The 20,003-nt window shown below is 39.8% G+C and overlaps 2 protein-coding genes across 13 annotated transcripts in view; both read left to right on the top strand.

Moving 5' to 3' along the window:
• AGFG1 (ArfGAP with FG repeats 1) overlaps window positions 1-3,221 on the top strand; it is a 72,770-nt gene extending 69,549 nt beyond the window's left edge. For 8 of the 11 annotated variants that reach the window (XM_060623979.2, XM_060623978.2, XM_060623973.2 and 5 more), the window contains 3 exons: window positions 498-656; window positions 1,603-1,694; window positions 2,536-3,221. In XM_060623979.2, the coding sequence (XP_060479962.1) occupies window positions 498-656; window positions 1,603-1,694; window positions 2,536-2,595 (311 nt within the window). In that variant the 3' untranslated portion in view covers window positions 2,596-3,221. The remainder of the gene's footprint in view (window positions 1-497; window positions 657-1,602; window positions 1,695-2,535) is intronic. The other 3 variants (XM_060623976.2, XM_060623970.2, XM_060623968.2) reach the window with 1 other exon arrangement.
• Window positions 3,222-15,719: 12,498 nt separating this feature from the next.
• The window catches only part of LOC144617324 (uncharacterized), a 35,133-nt gene continuing 30,849 nt past the window's right edge, over window positions 15,720-20,003 (top strand). Inside the window, exon 1 of one of the 2 annotated variants that reach the window (XM_081796336.1) lies at window positions 15,720-19,049. Coding sequence is in view for 1 of the 2 variants with exons in the window: in XM_081796333.1 (XP_081652459.1) it covers window positions 18,902-19,049 (148 nt within the window). In the remaining variant the exon portion in view is untranslated. The remainder of the gene's footprint in view (window positions 19,050-20,003) is intronic. The other variant, XM_081796333.1, reaches the window with a different exon arrangement.

Genomic DNA, 20,003 nt, shown 5'->3' with positions numbered 1-20,003 from the left:
AACCCTATTTCTCCTATAAGTCTTGTTAATTTTGGTGAACTATTTTTTAGAGGTCTAAAAAATTTTTTTTCAGAACATACTTGATTACATTATAGTAGACAGTTCAGTGGACAAAACTAAATTTTGGGCCATTTTACGTATATAGCAAAATGAAACTAAAAAATGTATGCTAGGATACATGTGAATTGCATGATGATTAAAAGTTGACTGCCATTTATTTAGACTTGAACTTTCTATAATTATTTTGAGAAGTTTTCTTGTGATTTCAAATGATAGCTTTATTCTTCGTTGGGTTTCAGGAGAACAAAATGTTATAGATTGTGTTCAACTGTAGAGTGCTAAAGCTCACTGCTAACTTTGTTAAGAGTTTTGGAATTTAAAATGCCTTTAATGTGCATCTTCGTATTTTTCGAGGCAAATTGTGCTGTAACATGTGGTATGAGAAACAAAGCCTGCTCTGTTGTGTGGAAATGATCAGCCCTTGTTTTGTCTGTCAGCTGCGACCTTTGGCACCGCGTCCATGAGCATGCCTGCGGGGTTCGGGACTCCTGCGCCCTACAGTCTGCCCACCAGCTTTAGTGGCAGCTTCCAGCAGCCCGCCTTCCCGGCCCAAGCAGCTTTCCCTCAGCAGACAGCGTTTCCTCAACAGCCCAATGGTAAGATCCAGCACTCGACTAGCTGTAAGTCCACCTCAGATGTCCTCCGTGTATCGTGACGTTGTACGTTTGGACAAAGAGGCTCGTCTAAAGAATGCCGTGGTGTTGGCGTTGTCTGCTAACGTTTACTACGCAAATATAGACGCCCTTGGTGATTTGGGCCTTGGAAAGTGGAGTGCTTTGGTGAGATCTTGTAACCAGGTTATAGATTTAGGAGAAATCAGAGACTCTCTAAAGACTACCCCTTCTTCTCAGAATCCCCAGTGTCTGTCTGAATAGTATATCTATGTTCTGATGTTCCTCTTGATTTTAAAAGACCTCGAGTGTTTTTGTTTTGCGTGTGTATTTTTTGTATAAATTATTTACTTTGGTGGTGTAGACCACATTTCCAATCAGGTAACTATAGAGTTTGTTACTTGTTTTCGGGAACTTTCAGTAGAGACCAGGGTTGTTTTTTTTACCCATTAAGTTCATTCGCTAAAGTTTGAAAGTCCGTAGATTTGAAGATTATTCTTAAATGATAACGGTGTGTTTTCTTTTTTGAAGTCAGGTAAAAATTGGGTCCATGGCAGAACCATAATGATAAAATATTTCCTAAGGAATACTGCGCTGTTCACACGAAACCATTGTGTTGCACTCAGAGCCCGTCTCAGATAGTCTGTCCCAGGCTCATCTGTTAACTCCGTCCTTTGAAATGCCAGCAGTTGACGTAGCTGAGAAAGATTAGAATTAACCGTTTCTGAGGAGCTGTGTGGAAGCTCTTTTGAGATGTGCCACAGGAAGTTCTGTCTCTGGTATCTGAAAGAGCATGAGACCCAACAATTTCATATTGGTACTTTACTATTGCCCTGGTGGGAATTCCTCTGAAACTCCTTCTGAAGTTTTACAAGTTACCAGATTGTCTCTTAAAGGTATGGCTTATAATTGGTGGTTCTGTTTTAACAAGGTGCAGGTTTTGCAGCATTTGGACAAAGCAAGCCAGTGGTAACCCCTTTTGGTCAAGTTGCAGCTGCTGGAGTATCTAGTAATCCTTTTATGGTAAGTGAGACACAGTTTTAAGCACTTGCATAAGTTGTGTATTATTTGCGGATTAGGAAAACCAGGTTGTGACTCTGCTAGATGCTGTTATTCTATTGATGTCATGTGATGAGATTTTACAAATTGAGATGGCTGTCATGCACGATCCTTTTGTGATTTAAAAACCACACATGAATCAGTTGCAGATCAAAACATGGACAGTAAATAAGCTATTTTAGAACTTGAGACTTGTCTGCTTTCTTGTCAACATGACATTTTATGAGTGGCTGTAGGTTTAGTGAACAGTATGAAAAGGGCTTGAAGTCGGAGGTTTGGTTTGAATCATAAATGCATTTTCTTAAGGGCCAAGTCCTTTCTGAGAATCTGTTATGAGAGTTATATGAAGTAATGGGTATTTTTTTATTTTTTTAATTTTTTTAAAAATTTTATTTTTTTAACGTGTATTTATTTTTGAGACAGAGAGACAGAGCATGAACGGGGGAGGGTCAGAGAGAGGGAGACACAGAATCTGAAACAGGCTCCAGACTCTGAGCTGTCAGCACAGAGCCTGACGTGGGGCTTGAACTCACGGACCGTGAGATCATGACCTGAGCCGAAGTCGGCCGCTTAACCGACTGAGCCACCCAGGCGCCCCTGAAGTAATGGGTATTAAAGACCACCTAATAGTTTTATGATAATATGTTGCTGATAACAGTAATGAATAAATGTAATTGCCAGTAGTTATAAAGGAATTTCTAATGTAAATACTGTTTAATTAGATGTAATCAAATAAAGTTTATTTTCCTATTTTCCCCACATACACCACTCTTACATGTCTGCTTCGTCTTATGTTTTCCTTTAGACTGGTGCACCAACAGGACAGTTTCCAACGGGAAGCTCATCAACCAATCCTTTCTTATAGCCTTATATAGACACTTTACTGGAACGAACTTTTACGTGGTCACATTACATCTCTCCGCCTCTTGCACTGTTGTCTTGTTTCACTGATCTTAGCTTTAAACACAAGAGAAGTCTTTAAAAAGCCTGCATTGTGTATTAAACACCAGGTAATATGTGCAAAACAGAGGGCTCCAGTAACAACTTTTAACCTGTGAATTGGCAGAAAAAGGTAGCGGTATCATGTATATTAAAAATTGGCTAATATTAAGTTATTGCAGATACCACATTCATTATGCTGCAGTACTGTACATATTTTTCTTAGAAATTAGCTATTTGTGCATATCAGTATTTGTAACTTTAACACATTGTTATGTGAGAAATGTTACTGGGGAAATAGATCAGCCACTTTTAAGGTGCTGTCATATATCTTGGAATGAATGACCTAAAATCATTTTAACCATTGCTACTGGAAAGTTACAAAGTCAAAATTGGAAGGTTTTATTCATTCTTGAATTTTTCCTTTCTAAGAGCTCTTCTATTTATACATACCTAAATTCTTTAAAAATGTAGAGGGATACCTGTCTGCATAATAAAGCTGATCATGTTTTGCTACAGTTTGCAGGTGAAAAAAATAAATATTAGAAAATATGCTATCGTTTTTGTGTTCTTGCTGCAATGCCTTTACCAAAGTGGCCTTAAAATATGAGTAGTGAATTGAGAACATCTTGAATTCTTAAATTAGAATTTCAGAAGACTTCTAGTGACTAACTTTTATGTCTAAAAGAGAAAATTTTATAAAAAGGCCATGTAGAAAATTTATTAAAACTACTATGACTGCTATATTCAGGAATATGTCAGTGGTAAAGCATTTAAATGTAGCTTGTCAGATTCACCGTAATCCTTCTAATTTCTTTGCAACTTCTTAATTTTGTGAAAATTTGTATATATGAAGAATTTGCATGTATGTGTATTTACAAATTTTTTTAAGTATCTTGAATTCTCAGACTGCAGAAGTCCTATTTTAACTATTGATTTTTAAACAAAAATATTGTCTTTGAATGTATTGGAAGCAGACATGCATTAACTGTGACATGATTGCACCTCATTTTTTTTTCCTTTGTTTGGATAAACTGATACTGTTAAAATAGGACATTTATTTATGTTCATTTCTGGGGGGAAACAACCTGGAACCCAGTGTTACCTTAAAGTTATAGAATACTTTGTTTAAAAAGGCAACAATACTAATGTTAGGTTATATCTTTTTGTTAATACTCAAGACATGAACTTGTTTAAATATTTATGTACAGTGATGCCTCATTCATCAGGCCATAATCTAGAAGCCTCCTCAAAACCGAACACAGCTGAGAAACTTGGAATTTTAATTTTTCTTAAATGCCTTTGAGCAACGCACAAGAGTCACAGAGTCTCTACATGTTAGAGCTCACGCATTTGTTTTTATGCGAAAGTTTGATTATTTGATTTACCAGCCCATAGCATATTAGCAGTTCAGAAGTGGTGGTTTGGAAGGATACAGAAAAACCGTGGAAAACTGTTGACCATTTAGTATAAGGACAGCTAGGCCAGCCTAGAGGATGTCGCTGTATGACATCATCATCTGACAGTGGTCTGTCACTAGGACTCTGTGTCATCAAGAAAAGGTAACATCACATATACAAATATGTAATGCGTGTTTGAAAAGTTTCATCTTACAATGAGTGAACGTTTCGGAAAAAGCTTTAGTATTAAAAGAAGTGAACGTCGGTTTCTTCAGACAATTTATTTGTGTCGAGTACCTTTTCCAGTGGTGACTACATGAGTTGTTGCACTATCTTAAAGTCTGTGTGGCGTTTCAGACTTGCCACAGCATTGCTGTCTGTCGTGTCTCCAGCCGAACGTGTGGTTGATCAGCAAGAAGGCTGGGAAATCCCGGCCCGTTTTTGAACAGTATGCCTCTTCTCTTAGAATCGAGTGAATGTGGCAGAGTCTAGGTGTGTGCGTGGGGGTGTATACTTGGAATACCTACAGTTTGGGGTCTCCCTCCAGCCCCCCTTTCATGGAGGGAATACTTAGGAAATGTCTTTGAATTTCTATGCTTTAGATTGTATTGGGTCCCAGGCAATTCATATGTACGAAGTTATGCTATATAATTGTTGGCCATTACCGAAATAACCTACCAGGCTTTCCATCTGAGAAATAAGTAAATTAAACAGTTGTTATTAAAATAATTTTAAAGACTGTTTTTTTTTTTTTTTTCTGGGTAAATCTTGAAGTTTGTAATGAAATGAGAACTCTCAGTTACTGACTTACTACTTTAAATGAGTGCTTATAAAACCGAAATGCTTAGCTTAAAAAGTGATCCAGCTTTAATGTGGATTTAAATCCACTTCTGTTAAACCTTCATATTCAGATTTGCTTTTGGTTTTTTGTAGACCATCAGAATTGTGTTGAGTGCTAAAGAGGAGAAAATCCTCGAAAGCGACGAGGCTGAAGACCACGTTTTCTGGCTTACTGGTTGAATCAGATCTTCTCTCCCGTCTTTGCTCTGGGAAGAACATTTTCTTTTAGGGTGCAAACATTGTCGATACAGTGTAAAGGCATATTTTATTCTCGTTTTTGTGACCACAGAGATGAGGCAATCACTTTGTTCCTTAAAACCATTCCTTTTGGCAGTTTGGAGAAGCGTGTCAGTGCTCTCCGCCTGTGGGTTGCCCTTGCTGCCAGGACATACCGTCTTCGGCACCGGTCCTAGAAGTTGGCACAATGGAGAGAAGAGGAACGGGCTGCCCCACCGTGGCAGGACTTAAAGTTCCCAGACATTTCGGTCTCAGGACCATAACTCGTACGGTTTTCAGGACGCCCAAAGAGCTTTTGTTTATATAGCTTGTACCGATCAAAAATTACCGACCGTATCAGAAGTTAATGCTGGGGCACCTAACAGACGTGTTCATTCATTTAAATATAACGATGATAAACCCACTGCATGTCAACATAAATGCCCTTTTTTAATAAAACATTGTTGTCTTCCAACAACAGTTAATGAGTGAGAAGAACATTGTTTTATGTTTTGCCTATCTCTAATGCCTGGCTTAAGAAACCGTGAGATTCTCCTACTACTTGGCATTCCGGCTGTTTCTGTATCACGTGGCATGTGGGCGCTGGGAAACTCCACTGTGCACTTGGGAAGTCATGAGTGAAACAGACCTAGAACGTCTTCGTCTTGTTAGGAAAATAGTTTTGACACTTGGCTCTTGGGGACTTTGCACAAGTCCTCCAACCACACTTGGAAAACCGCTGCGCTACACTTTTCAATTTCTGTGAGCATACCACTCCTTAAACTTCGAAGTGTTTTTCTTTGCGTGGTGGGAAAAATGGAAATTTGAGGTGAAACTGCAAACATTTTTAGTGTTGTTTTCTGGATTTTCTCCTATTTTTATTTGAAATCGTTTTAATAATGATGAAATTGGTGAATATTTCCTTGAAGGATATTACAAATTCAGATATTACAAGTTATGGATGTTTATTTTGGAATCATTTACTATTCTGACCACTTTGAAATTGGGTAATTGCTTTGGGGGACTATCAAATAGCTATTTAAAAAATGTTTTAAATACTTTGCTGAAGAAAAATTCAAAATGAATAGTTTTTTATCTCTTATGTTTATAGTTAATAATTTAGCTGTAGTTAAAGAACTTTTTAATGAAAAGTAGATTCCTCTCACTACCCTCCAGGAAGTGCACTGTTACAATTAAAGGAATATGTTTACTGATTAAGAAAGAGGTTTGCTATGGTTTTCTCACCGGTGGCTTTTTATACCTTGTTCGTTTTTAAAGAGAGCACTGGCTGTTGCTTCTCATTTAAACAAAATGTTTTAAAATTCGTTTGAAGTGACTTTTTAAAAGATGGTTTACGGTAATTAGTCACCACCAACTCTGGCTTTGTTGCTGCTGCTGTTGGCATGCTCTAAAACATGCTTTTTTAAAAAAAATTTTTTTTAATGTTTATTTATTTTTGAGAGAGAGAGAGAGAGAGAGCGTGAGCAGGGGAGCAGCAGAGAGAGAGAGGGGGAGACACAGAATCTGAAGCAGCTCCAGGCTCCGAGCTGTCGGCACAGAGCCCGACGCAGGGCTCGAACTCACGAACCGTGAGATCATGACCTGAGCCGAAGTCGGACGCTTAAGCGACTGAGCCACCTGGGCGCCCCTAAAACATGCTTTTTTGAGATAATACCCCATTTCCATTCCCAAGCAGGCCCTGTGCCTTGCTTCTTGCGCCCTCTTCGTCCGCACGTTTATGCTCCTTCTCTGAACTGGTGTTCAGAATGACTCACCTCATCTTTGGCCTCCACTGACAGTTTCAGACTCCTGTCAAAAAAATCAATCCCCAGGAGAGCGTTGTGAAGAAGATCCGTTTTTAAAACCGTAATGACTTCAAAGTAATGTGGGGGTTTATTGAGCCCTTTCAATGTATGAGATGCTCGCTGAGTGCTCTTCGCGTATTACACGATCCTGGAAGTGGATGCAAGGAGCAGGGCACAGGGAGGGTAAGCTGATGACAGGGCTGTTGCTCTGGGGAGCAAATACTTCGTTGCTGGCTTGAAAGGCTGTCATATTTGTGTGTAAGTAGCCTTTAAGAAATTCTTTTGGAATTCCAAGAGCATGCGTTTCTACATCCCATATACCTAACACGACTTCTTAATTTGGGTTGCATTCAGAATTTGATGAAATCAGCATACTTTACTCTGCAGGCTTTTTGGTAAACTTCACAAGTAAATTAATGAGGTAGTTAGTGGAGCTTGTTTTAAACTGGAGAGGCATCTGAAGTATCACAGCGATTCCTATTTTGTGAAGCATTCCAACTCGGATGGCGAAGGTTTGTGCCCTGGACAGTTTTAACATTTACTCTCTAAAGGATGCTGTTACTAAAATTTGTGTAAGATTAGCCTGTCATACCGGATTCATCCTCGTTAGTTAATTTTTTCTTTGTGTATTTTAGCACATTATAATATCCTCAGTTAAAATTTTGCAGTGTGTATTTGAGCAAGTGAATATGTGACCAAGATGGAATTCTTAGTGTTGTGCTGGTGAGACTTTTTGAAATCGCGTGAAAAAGGGCCCTGTTTTGTCCTGTTCACTGATATCTGTGGTGGAAATGGTCTCGCCGTGGCTGCTGTCGCCTCTCCATCCGACGTCATGAGCTTGGAGTCGGGAGGCACACAGCCGGCGCCCGGGCCTTTGCGAGCCGGCTCCAGCTCGCCTCTCGCAGCCCACAGCCCGCCTGGTAAATTTGCTGGTGCTTGTAGCCAATATTTAAAGAGGCTTTTGCTTTCTGTTGTGAATTCAGCAAGCATACGGACACTCGCCCTCGTGTAGAAATGTTCGGGGCACGGACGCATTTCATCTGGAAAGACCCAAGTACTGTGAAGCCTGGTATTGAAAAGTCCAGTCGCTGTGCTGGTGGTAGGGCTAAGTACGTTCGTGGCGAAAGTCTGAATTCTGTCTGCAGTCCTGTTTTGTTTGACCAGCACAGTGTCCTAAAAACTTGGGTTTTGAGTAGTTTTAAAGGGCATCCGTCCTTCCGGTGGTCACTAGCCTGCCCGCCCAATTTCCTTAGCCTCAAACATTCAGATGTGTTTGAAGACCTTTAAAGCGACGCCTCTGTGTCTGCGTGAGAGGTGCTCGTGACGCCGCTGCACCGGTCGGATTTTGCAGCCCCGTAGGCTTTGAATCGATGGTGTTATTTTCCAGGCAAGACTTTCACCAACAGCGCGTTTCTTTTCAAACTTGTGGCCTCTATGTACTCTGCTGATTTTATGCCCCTGGATCAGAATTCAACGTGTGTTTGAATGTACTTTTGAAATCTGTGCTTGTCCAACTCAAAGGGCTGTGGAGTTTAATGAAAAGAGAATGTTGTGACTCAGGCTTTTTGTAAAAAGGAAACATGATCCCGGATAAAATATTTAATTAAGTGATTAAGATGCCCATATTTTCGTTGGTTCTCTGGAATCTTGAGTAGGTGTCATCCTGGCTACAGTTCAAGCAATGAGAGTTAAGATTTAAACTCTAAATTCTCAACATTTTCCCTCAATCTTGAGTGGAGAGCTAGAGGAGGCACACACCCAAGGAGCCTTCTGATTTTGACGAAATGACCATTAAGTGAAAGGCATTGAGGGAAACGACCGTTAAGTAAAAGGATTGTAAACTGATGCTGTATAGTCAATGTTTCATGGAATGCTGTGGGTACAATCAGGTTTTTTAAAGACTTTATCTTTTTTTATACGTTATAATACATGCTTGTGATTTTTAAAAATTATGCAATATATAAAGGGTATAAAGTGAGAAATTACGTCTCGTCTCCTTCCTCTGACTTCATTCCCACACCACAGGGGAATATAGTTTCTTGTATTTCTTGTATAGTCTTTGAGAAATGTTATTTACTTCATACGCCTCTATTTCCGTATATACTCCTCTCGCTGTCCTCCCTCGTTTTAAATGTACAATTTTGTAACTTGGTTCTTTTTATTTAACTTGGTTATCTTTACATATTAGCACCTGCAGCTCTAACTCATTATTTCGATGGCTTCAGGGTTTCATTATATGGATATCCCTTTTGAAGAGTATTTGTATAGATTTTTCTACTAAAAAATATTATTAAATTGAGACTATCCTTGTGCATATATGAAGATAAGTCTTGACTCTGCCTGACTGGAAACTCAATAAAACAGACCTCATTCAATGTTGAGGCTCGCCAGCTGTTTATTATCTTCTGCTTCCATTTAGGAAATTCTTCCATTTAAGGGGGTGGGGGTGGGGGAGAATCCCTCGGATTGACTATGTACAGATATTTGAAAAATCCTACGCTTTCTAACTGAACTTTGAAGGTTTTCTTTCAGTCGGTTCTTTCAAAGGCTGTGCAAGTTCATTCCCATTTTGCACCTTAAGTTTTCCATTGTCCCCACCCACGACCCTGAAAGTTTCTAAAAGTGTGCTTTGGGGCTATTTTCTGTTACTACTTGTTGGTATTGTACCTGTCCTTACACATTGGCTTAGAATGTACTTTATATTTAAGAAGAAATGGTGTGTTGGTTTACTATAGCAAAATCTATTTTGGTACAACCACATATGTATTCTTCAAAATTAGTTCCCCTTTGCCTTAGAGAAGACTTGGGAGATAACTGAAGGTTCTGATTCTTACTCCTCAAAAGATTCGATTCCAGAGAATTTCTTAACGTCCACTTACCATTAGTCAAGACAGGACTTGCTTCCTGGAGTCATTTGTTTATGAGGAATGTTATCAGCCCTGCTAACTGATGGTGAAGGGTACCGTAGCACCTTCAAGCTAAGCCTAGGGAGGGGAGAGGACTCCGTGAGACCTCTGAAAGACGGGAGACCCTTAACGCCAGCCAGCCAGGCCTTGGAAGGGGTGCGAATATGCCGCCATTTATGAAGAGCAGTGCAGGAGATGATTTTAGGAGTTGGACGAAAACTCACAGGCTGATTTCGTCCCCATCTCTAAAACCCTTTGGTAGGTGAATTTGGTTAAGAAGTTTCTGTTCATTGTGAAATATTGTTGGAAGAATTTTTTCAAAATAAAGACTCCTCAATTTGTGTACCATTTGAGAGTAGCCTCTTTAATTGTTGCATAGCATGAATTGTCTGCAAAGCAGCTCCTGCATCTACTTCCAGCTTAATCTTTTTATTAATGACACATTAGTGTTCCTCACTTTGTCTACACATTGCAAAACTTTTTTTTTTTTTAATGTTAGCTCACTTTTAAAGTTTATTTATTTTTGAGAGAGAGAGAGACAGAGAGAATCCCGAGCAGGGTCTGCATTGCCAGCGTGGAGCCCCATGTGGGGCTCGAACCCACAGAGCGTGAGATCATGACCCGAGCCGAAACCCGAGTCAGACGCTTAACCGACTGAGCCACCCGATGCTTAACTGACGGAGGCCTGCGAAACATCTTTTTAAAAGCACGTGTTTTTCACTGAGTTTCCGATACTGATTCTTTTCCCCCCTAAAAGACATTTTTTTTCTTGAGTCACGTGTTGATCTAGCTTGGTTTTAAGACGGTAGGTATGGTAATTAGGTTTTACCTACCCTATTACCTATGGAAATATAACAGGTAAAATCGTGAACTGCCTCCCAGCTCTTTACGCCACAATCCTCATGGTAGTCATTATTTGCTCTGTATCCATCCTGACTATTGTATACATTTCTGTTGTTTAAATTGTTGTCAACCATCACCGGAACCCAGAAGAAAATTTACTTCCCTTAGAGTCGGTATTTCCACCCTGACCACCAGTATCCCCTCCCTTCCTCCTGGGGGAAAACTAATGTTTATTTTAGTCTCACTTAATGGGAAGAGATTAAAATTCTTTTGTCCTTTTTTTTTTTTTTTTTAATGGTATGTTAACAGTCTTTACTGAAGTTGACTTGGGATCTTCGAAAAGAAATCTCCTAGAGCCCTTTACTCTGTTCAGATCTTAGGTTCTGCCATTAACTGACTTTTGGGCCTGTGATTTAGACCCTTCAGTTCCTCAACTTTAAAATGAGTTCTCTTCCAAATGGTCACGTAGGATTCCCTCAGCCCTGGAATCCATGGTTAAATTAGTAATTAGCCTTGGGAATTGGAATTCAGTGTTTCGGAATAATAGCTGTTGAAACTGGTATTTTCATAGATTCAAAATACCAGGTGTCAGCATCATACAGTTTAATATGGCCACTATTTGTTAATTACTATTAATTTTGTGACATGCATCTCATAGAATTGGTCTCACTGGTCACAGCAACTGTTTCCAGGCAGTATTTGTGACCAAAAAGTGGACATTCAGGTGTTTACTTTGCCAAGACTGTATTTAGTAAGCGACAGGAATACACTTCTGATTTTAAAATTCATCCTCTCTCCTATATTCATACTTTGAAGCTTCTATTCCAGAAGTTTTAATAGGAGTGAGTATTTTAAAAACCTATTTCACAAACATTAATGGAAATTAAAAAAAAAAAAAAAAGTCTTACCCAGTTTTGGATTTTTTTCCCTTCCATATTTGCTTCTTGCCCATAGCAGATCTTGCATTGTGATCATGGCCAGTTAATTTTTAAGATCCTTTTCTCACAATTGTTTTCTTCCAAACTGGAAATGTATTTACTATTTTTTTCTGCTTGTCAAAATAATAACACCTATTGTAAAAAAATCTGAAAATGTAGAAAATTATTCTTTTTAAAAACCCTCTAATCTCGTGTAGATACATTGTAAGTACTTCTGGGTTCCATTCCATATGGAAGTAAATACAGAGACCTCTTCCAGAATGGAATCGGGCTGTGTTCACTATTTTATAATCTGCCTCAATATATCATGGCTTTCTTTCAACCTCAAGTATAGATCTACGTTCTCTGCCAACGATTTTTCATTGTGTGCGGTGCTCATCCCTATGGTGAACATTGAGATAGTTTCTAATTTTTCAACATCAGAAATTTTACCTCCACTTTTACACACTTAGGGTTTGACGTCATCATGGTTTCTTAGAAATGGAAGTAGTGAACAATGTATATCTTTGGTCATGTATCATTTTTCACAATGTTAATTAAATATCTTGCTGTGTGTGATGTTTCATTTGTGCTGTTTTTTGGAATAAGTTCTTCTAAAATCACACGCATGGCTTAGAAGGATTAACATTTTATCCTCTCAACTGAATTGCTATTTAAAGGGATTGATTTAATTTTTACAAATACCAAAAAGGCACGTGGTCCATTTTTACTTCAATATCCAGTTGCCACAGGGAATTCCAATTTTTAATGATTGCCAATTTAGGGAATATGAAATAACGGCTCATTTTCCTTTTTTTGATTACTTGTGAAGTTGATTTTCCTCGTGATTTCCTAGTTGCATTTTCTCATGTATGGATTGTTTTAAAAGTTAATCTAAAAATATTAATTAGGTCACCTAAATTTATATTTTTATTTCATCACTTTATATATTTGGGGATTACAGAGACACAGAGGAGAACCTTTCTAATGCTAATGATGTCATTTAGTTTAGGATGAATAACCTTGTCCATAATGGGATTTCGAATCTAGATAACTGCCAAGGTTCCTTCTAGTTCCCTTTTTTTTTTTTTTTTTTTTTTTTTTTTTTTTTTTTTAATCAGAGGAGAGAATTACTTCTTTAGATCCTCTAATGGAACTGCTCATCATTATTCAGGCTCACAAGTGCATCTTTTCTCCTTTCCCTGTATTTGATACATGCAGACATGGCTCTTTTGCGGGTGCATTAGTTTCACTGTGATGTGGCTGGATGTAGGTGTTTATTTTGTGCCTGGAATTTGATGGGCCTCGAGTCTGGATTGCTGTTGTCACTAGTTCTGCAAGTTTCTCCATCATTAGGTCTTTAAATGTTACCTCTGCCATATGGTCTTCTGCAGTAACTTTTAAGGTTTTTAAGATTTTGAAAGAAGCTACTATGACAAAGTCATAAAGCATCACTTCTTTTAGTTCTCAAACCTCACCTAAAAAGTCAAAATTGTTGGGGCACTAAATAAAATTCTGTGTAATCCTAGAAGAATTTTAAACATTAAAATTTTTATGATTCTAAATACCAATTCAGACTATATTTCCAGGAAATTATCACAGAAGAATGTTGTGTACTTATAGAATACATTAGTTATGATTTTAGGACAATACAGTTCCTTTCAAGGCTTATTTTCAGTTAGTTACTAAACATATTTGGGTAGCTCTCTCAGAGAAGTGAAGAAATAACCACATCTTCCAGGGAAATCCAACATCCTAAACTATGGGGATTTTACAATAGAGAAACTTGCAAATTTAGGGCCATTCAGAAACTCAATATTTTGAACTTTTATTTAGACATAATACCTTCAAAATACGTAACAATTTTGACTTAAATTGTTTTGAGGTTTATTTTAAGAGAGAGTGTGAGTGGGGGAGGGCAGAGAGAGAGAGAGAGAGAGAGAGAGAATCCCAAGCAGGCTCCACGATGTTGCAGGGCTCGAACTCACGAAACCACAAGATCATGACCTGAGCCAAAACCAAGAGTCTGACGCTTACCTGACTGAGCCCCTCAGGTGCCCCAACAATTTTGACTTTTTAAGTGATGTTTGAGAACTAAAAGAAGTGATGCTTTATGACAAAGTCATAGTAGCTTCCGTTTAGCGTTATTTTGGTGCCACTTTGCTAAATGATTTTTTTTAAATTTTTTTTAACGTTTATTTATTTTTGAGACAGAGACAGAGCATGAACAGGGGAGGGGCAGAGAGAGAGGGAGACACAGAATCCAAAACAAGCTGCAGGTTCTGAGCGGTCAGCACAGAGCCCGACGCGGGGCTCGAACTCACAGACCGTGAGATCATGACCTGAGCCGAAGTCGGACGCTCAACCGACCAAGCCACCCAGGCACCCTGCTAAATGATTTTTAAACATTATTTTCTGTAGTCCTCACAACCTTGTATGTAGGGCTGACTTCTGTTTTACCAGACAAAACTGGCTTAGAGACGGCGGTTTACTTGCTCAAGTAAGGGGAGTGGCAGAACTGAGCTTTGAACCCAGCTCTGACTCGAAGCGTGCTCAGAACCACTTTACAATGCACAGAAGGAACCCATCATCCAGACCCGGGAAGGAGGAGGGAGGCCGATGGGATAATAATCTGGGCAAGGACAAGGGCAAGGACAAGGGGCTCTGGAGAGTAGGAAAGATCTCAACCCTTCCCAGTGTAGACTTAACAAAGGAGTAGCAGCCTTGACAACAGAATTTAAGACCGAGGGGGAAGGATGAGCAGAAGCTGAAGGAAGCCGGAGGAAGAGGGGTTTGTGTTGTGGATACTCTATAATGACGGGAAAGCAGCTTGGCCAGTTTCCCCCCCTCCAGGATATCAGAGCATTTTTAAAGGACGGGGTGTGTGGGGAGAGAGGAGTGTAGAAATACTTTCCTTTGCAGAGTAGTAGTAATTTGGACTTCTCTCAAGCATGCATATTGCACCTCTTCATTAAAGATGGTTACGGGGGCGCCTGGGTGGCTCAGTTGGTTGAGCGTCCGACTTCGGCTCAGGTCATGATCTCGCAGTTCATGAGTTCGAGCCCCGCATCGGGCTCTGTGCTGACAGCTCAGAGCCTGGAACCTCCTTCGGATTCTGTGTCTCCCTCTCTCTGTCCCTCCCCTGCTCACCTCTCTCTCTCTCTCTCTTTCTAAAAAATAAACATTAAAAAAATTTTTTTTTTAAAGTTGATCACGGTCATTTGCTCCTCAGAGTGTGGTCTGGGGACCCAGGCCAGATGCCGCCTGGGAGCTGGCTAGGCCTGCAGAATCTTATCCCTTGGTGGTCAGCCAGCATCTGCCTTTTAACAAATCTCAGGCGATTCGTACACATATTGAAGACCTCAAACAAAGTGCACTGACTGAGGCAGGCCCTACCTATGTTAGGTAAATAACTTTAGTATCTAGCTTTTTAAGTCCATACACATTTCTTAGGCTCAAATTGCTCTAGAGAATCTTCAAAGGGTAGATTTAAGAAAAAAAAGAAATGATGTAAAAGCACCTGGGAATGAAATTTCCTCTGAAACATGTTCCGTGTTCAGTATGTTTCTAGCAATGAGGAATCAGGGCAGAAGGTATCTCACCTCTTGACAAAGGAATTAGTAAAGACATGTGCCAGGGTTGAGCTCCGAACACATAAGGGCGTTCGTTAGGCGATGCTGTAAAATGCAGGTGTGTGTGAGCGAGGGTGTTTGTGGAGGAGGGCGATTTGAAGGACCCAGGTTTCACTGTCCCCTGACGCCAGGCAGCGGAAGGGGAAGGAGGCCTGCAGATGACAGAACACAAGCACGGGAGGACACCGCAGTGTTTCCTGGTGGTGGCAGTTGAACCACGTAGGAGCAGCTGGCTCAGAACAGCGGCGGAGAGGACGGTGAGGGTGTGCGTGTCACTTCCCCCGCTGGCCAAGGTCTGGCCGAGGTTTGGCCCCGGGCTGGCTGGCGAGGCAGTGGTTCCCGTGATGACTTTAAAGAAATGATTTTACTTTTTTTTTTCTTGTACCCCAGCCATTTACCTTTGCAAATTTACAAGGAGTCACATCACAGATCTATTGTTTACATTGTTTACAAAAGTAAAATCTGTTCATTGAAACAAACCTTACAAGAGCCCCTCCCCGTCCAAAAAGTAACCTCATCACCCTGAGATCACCAATAGCAACATTTTGGTGTCCAGTTTTCCCAATTATAGCCGTGGGGTTTTTTGGGATACAATTTATATAAATATTTTATCATCTACTCTGACGTTTTAACAATTGGCAAATACTTTTCCCCATCATTAATGGTATATAAAATCATTAAAAAAAATTTTTTTTACATTTATTTATTTTTGAGAGAGAGAGAGAGAGAGAGAGAGCACAAGTGGGGGAGGGGCAGAGAGAGAGGGAGACACAGCAGGCTCCAGGCTCCAAGCTGTCAGCCCAGAGCCCGAGGCGGGGCTCAAACTCACAGACCACGAGCCGAAGTCAGACGCCCAATCGACTGAGCCACCCAGGCGCCCCCCTATAAAGTCATTTTAATGGTGGTAGTATCTGTCTCTCTAGTAAGACCATAAATTTCTTTACTAGTGCTGTAGGTTGGGGGTCCACACACTTTACTTAAAATGGCCAGAGAGTACATACATACGTATTTAGACGTTGCAGGCCATGTGGTCTCTGTCCCAACTAGTGGGTGTTGCCCCAGGAAAGCAAGAGCAGTCTTAGATAAATGGATGAGCTGGGCTGTGTCCTGGTGAAACGTGACTTACAAAGCCAGACCGGCAGGCTACAGGTTGCCCACCGCCCTAGTTGAACCCTTAGGCTGGTAGTGTTCCCTAATCACCAACCAAATTTGGGCATCTTTGCTCAGCTGCATTTTCCATAAATTAATCTCTGCAATGGATATTGGGGATGCGTATATTCCAAGTAGGGAGAACATTCCTTTACTAAACAGTTAAGAAACATACTAAGGATGTGAATAGACAAATCCCCTCGCCCCCCCCCCCCCCCAAAAGGAACTAGAACCAGCAAATAAGACTTGGGAAAATAGCTTTTCTAGCAGTTTAAATACAGTTTGGGCAATGAGATACCATCTTCTTTTTATAATAATACTAAAGACTACTTAAAAATCCCCCATCAACAAGGATCAAGCAAAATGAACATTCACATCCTGATGGTAAGAGTATAAACTTGGTAAAAATCTCTAGAAAGGCAGTTAGGCAATAATTCAGTTGAATCTTGATCAATCAGTTGAATCTTGATCAATCCCAGTAAGCCTACTCCTGGAAATCTTTCCAAAGGTAACACCATATATACACAAAGATTTATATATAAGGATATTTATTAAAATATGTATAACTAACACAAACTGGAAACACACTAGGGAAATGTTTAGTAAATTATTGTGTATCTACGTTATGGAATACATGTTAAGTATTTAAAATCTTGTTTTCCCAATATTTAGTGACATGTGGTTCGGTATGTAGATAGCCTGTCTGAGTTCAGGCTGCTATTAACAGTATTTTTTCTAATTGTTTATCAGTTGAAAAAGTCATGTGGCCAGTTCACAAATGAAGCACTTAACTCGTGCCTGGATTTCATGGCAGTTGAGAAATTATTTATTTTCCTGTAATAAAGTGTAAATGTATTTGGCACTTTTTTTGTTACTATCTTATCTAAGAGTTGTTTGAGCTTTTAACACACCTTATCTTTTTATGATAACTGCGGCTAGAATTTAATTTCCTAAATATCAATGCATAAAAAATTATTGAACTTGAAAGACAAAAATATGCTTCTATATGAGCTCTAAACATGTATTTCAAACTTCATAGAACATAGTGTGTAAAACATTTCTTTTTGTACTTTAAACCATTTGGAGCGACTCTTAAAACTCAACAGTAAGAAAGACAAACAACCCAATTAAAACATGAGCCAAAGATCTGAGCAAACATTTCTCCACTGAAGATATACAAATGGCCAATAAGCACATGGAAAAAAAGTTCAACATCATCAGTCATTAGGCATATACAAACCACAATGAGACACCGTTTCACAACTACTGGATTGGCTATAATAAAACCGATGAACAATAGTGAGTGTTGGCGAGGATGTGGAGAAACCGGAACCCTCATTTACTGCTGGAGGGAAGTCAAAGTGATGTAGTGGCTTTGGACAATGCATTAGCGGCTCCTCCGTAAAGTTCGGCATGGTTACCATACGACCCAGCAATTCCACAGCTAGGTGTATGTATACCCAAGAGAAACAAAAACATGTCTACACAAAAACTTGTATACGAATGTTCATAGCAGCGTTATTCGGAATAGCTAAAAAGTAGATCCCACCCATATGCCCATCGATAAATGGAGAAATAAAATGGTATAACCAGACAATGGAATATTTTTCAGTCGTAGGAAGGAGGTACTGATTCATGCTGTCACACGGATGAACTGTGGAAATATTATGCTAAGTGAAAAAAGGCAGACACAAACTCTGTTTATGATTCATTTAAATGAAGTGTTCAGACTAGGCAAATCCATAAAGAACAGAGAGTAGCATAGAGTTACCAGGGCTGGAAGGAGGGAAGAATGGGAACAGGAAATGATCACTAATGGATGTAGTTTTCTTTTTGGAGTAATAAAAAATATTCTGACATTAAATAGTGAATTTTGTGAATATACTAAAACCCATTGAATTACATACTTTATTGTTTTTTAATTTTTTAAAAAAGTTTATCTTTGAGAAAGAGAGAGAGCATGAGCGGGGGAGATGCAAAGAGAAAGGAAACACAGAATATGAAGCAGGCTTCAGGCTGCGAGGTGTCAGCACAGAGCCCAACATGGGACTTGAACTCATGAACTGTGAGATCACGACCTGAGCCAAAATTGGACCCTTAACTGACTAAGCCACCCAGGTACCCCTGCATTATATACTTTAAAAGGTAAATTTTATGGTATGTGAATTATATCTCAATTAAAAATTGGAAAAAAAAAACAAAACACAACAATCCTACGTATGGATAAGTTATTCAAATACTTAGCCTCCCTAATGGACTAGAAGACTTCATCTGAATCCATAGCGACAAGCCAGCACCTACTAGGCACTCATTTTTTTCTTTGAGCGATTAAACAAGTGAGCTAAATACATACATTATCCTAAATTGGATTCCTTGGACTCATTTCCCAGGGGTGATAAAATTGGGTCCCTATGACTCATCTCTTTGTGATGATGTGGTTGCTTTCCCTGCTGGTGATTCCGCTGCTTTCCTTCCTGGCTTTAGCTATCAGCCACTTACCAAATAATATCCGCTAGCTCAAGTGATGTTGTATGAGCAGTCTGGTCCTAATGGATTACGTGCCGGCACTTTGTTAACGATCATTCTAAGATTTCACATAAGATGCCATGGTTGCCTGGATGAAGAGACTAGATGGGATATTTCTGCAGTGAAAGCATCTATCACCATGTCAGGTAATAAGGGTTGAGATGTTGTGGGAGGAGGAAGAGAAGAGACAGTGGCAATGAGAAAGGAAGGGGTGACTAGCATAAGTATAAACGGAAAATGGGTCCTGGCCCCAAGTGTAGAAGGAAACTGATAGGTACTTTTCTCTGCTTTTATTTATTTTTTTAATTTTGTTTAATGTTTGTTTATTTTTGAGAGAGAGACAGGGAGAGAGACAGAGAGAGACAGAGCACGAGTGGGGGAGGGGCAGAGAGAGAGGGAGACCCAGAATCCGAAGCAGGCTCCAGGCTCTGGGCTGTCAGCACAGAGCCCGACGCGGGGCTCGAACCCGCAAACCGTGAGATCATGACCTGAGCCGAAGTCAGATACTCAACCGACTGAGCCACCCAGATGCCCCTCTCTGCTACTTTTAAAGTGACAGAGCACTGACATTGCTCAAGTCAAGAAACAGTTGAGTTGTCCTTCAAATAAATCCTGATAAATTGGTTTTCCTCGTCCAGAAAGAATGAACAGTGCTAATAGTTACTGCGGAAATATGCAAACACATCTAGGCATCATCAGCCACCATTTGACCTTGGGTGTCCAGCCATTCACCATTCCCGTCACTCTGCTGGTGTTTACAGCGAGGGAACTAAAAGCATGGGCTGTAGAATCCCTCAAACCTGGATTATAGTTCCAGCTCCACACCTCAGCAGGCCCTGCCTCTTTGGCAGCTTATTTAATTCCGCCGATGTTGCTCCATTTGTAAAACGTGGATGGTGATATCCATCTTTTAGGATTGTCATCAGAGTTAAGTTACTTGGATGTCTGTGTGTGCTCCATAGGTGTTAACTATCATTATGTCTTCATTATTAGCATCGTGGTTCTAGTTTCAAGTTTTTACTTGTTTAGAGTCCAAATTTCTTGTAGGCCCAGCCTAATTTTTAAGAATAAAATTTGGGTCTATATGTTAATATTGATTT

Source organism: Panthera onca, chromosome C1 (assembly GCF_046562875.1).
Source record: "Panthera onca isolate mPanOnc1 chromosome C1, mPanOnc1 haplotype 2, whole genome shotgun sequence".
Taxonomy (NCBI): domain Eukaryota; kingdom Metazoa; phylum Chordata; class Mammalia; order Carnivora; family Felidae; genus Panthera; species Panthera onca.
Note: the sequence above shows the minus strand (reverse complement) of the source record. Positions and strands in the feature narration are given on the sequence as shown.